This window comes from Olea europaea, unplaced genomic scaffold (assembly GCF_002742605.1).
Source record: "Olea europaea var. sylvestris unplaced genomic scaffold, O_europaea_v1 scaffold1937, whole genome shotgun sequence".
Taxonomy (NCBI): Eukaryota; Viridiplantae; Streptophyta; class Magnoliopsida; order Lamiales; family Oleaceae; genus Olea; species Olea europaea.
Genome location: NW_019237203.1, coordinates 54343 through 55361, shown reverse-complemented (window position 1 = coordinate 55361; position 1019 = coordinate 54343). Strand labels below are relative to the sequence as shown.

The window sequence follows — 1019 nt, the reverse complement described above, 5'->3', positions numbered from 1 at the left end:
TCAAATATCCATATGATATTGGTTAATCACAACTAAATTGGAAGAGCAGGAAAAATAAAGCCCTCTTACCTTGGGCAAGCTTTCCAAATAAACTTGTGGAACTTCCATCCCCGACAGCACACTGCTGTTGATTGCCACAGCAGCTTTGAAAATTTGATTTGTGCACTCCCGGCATTGTTGCAGTCGCTTTCTTGTCTCCTCAGACAAAGAATTTGGTGGGACCTTTGGGAAAGGCAGCCACCATTTTTCTTCAAGAGATATGGAAGGCCTCTGCAAGAGTGGAGAACAAGGATTTGCTTCAATGTGTTCCGCATCAGCAACACCCATCCCACGCTCAACATAGTAAAACTCAGTGTCATGAAACCCATCCAAGATGCTGATTAGCATTGCGTCTAATTTCTTGAGGGCAGGAAGATTCACATATATATCAGATCGTGGTTGAGTTATCATAACCTTGAAGGTCCTGCCACCAGGAAATTCTTGAACTGATGGAATGAGCTCCGCAATGGAATCACTCACACATAAAAGCCAATTCATCTCTCGTTGCCACATCAACTTTCTCTGTGGGGCCAAGGGTTCCAACTTCCAGAGCTCCCCAAACACAGTAGCTGTCCATTTATTGTGGAAGTTAATAAGTGTATATAATTAAAACAGCAACATTATTGGTCTAACTATAATAAAAAACAAAGACAAGAAAGAAAGGTTTGTGAATAACCAGCAAGATTAGTAATGGCATTGGAGATAGCCAGAGCAGTACATACTCCCCTCCCTCCTCCTGACATATCTTCTCCTAGCAACAGCTTAGCAAACCTTTCCTTCATCAATTCAGTTTCTGCAATCAAACAAGCAATATCCAGAAGAAAATATAGGAATCAGAAAGAATGCAAAATAAAAATATCAGAAAAATAAAACTGACAAATCACTCAGGCTTAGCAGCAGTAGGGAGCATGGTTCAACTCAACACCTTGTCAATAGAAGTGGTCATTAACCCCGGGGGGGGGGGGGGGGGGGGGGGAAAA

At 42.2% G+C, this 1019-nt stretch overlaps 1 protein-coding gene across 1 annotated transcript; it reads right to left on the bottom strand.

Moving 5' to 3' along the window:
• On the bottom strand, positions 1 to 985 carry LOC111379147 (rop guanine nucleotide exchange factor 1-like). The gene is made up of 3 exons (XM_023002482.1): positions 958 to 985; positions 716 to 832; positions 1 to 608 (listed from the first exon to the last, which is right to left on the bottom strand). Exons 1-3 carry the CDS (start codon positions 983 to 985, stop codon positions 1 to 3), a joined length of 753 nt encoding a protein of 250 aa, XP_022858250.1.
• Positions 986 to 1019: the final 34 nt, after the last annotated feature.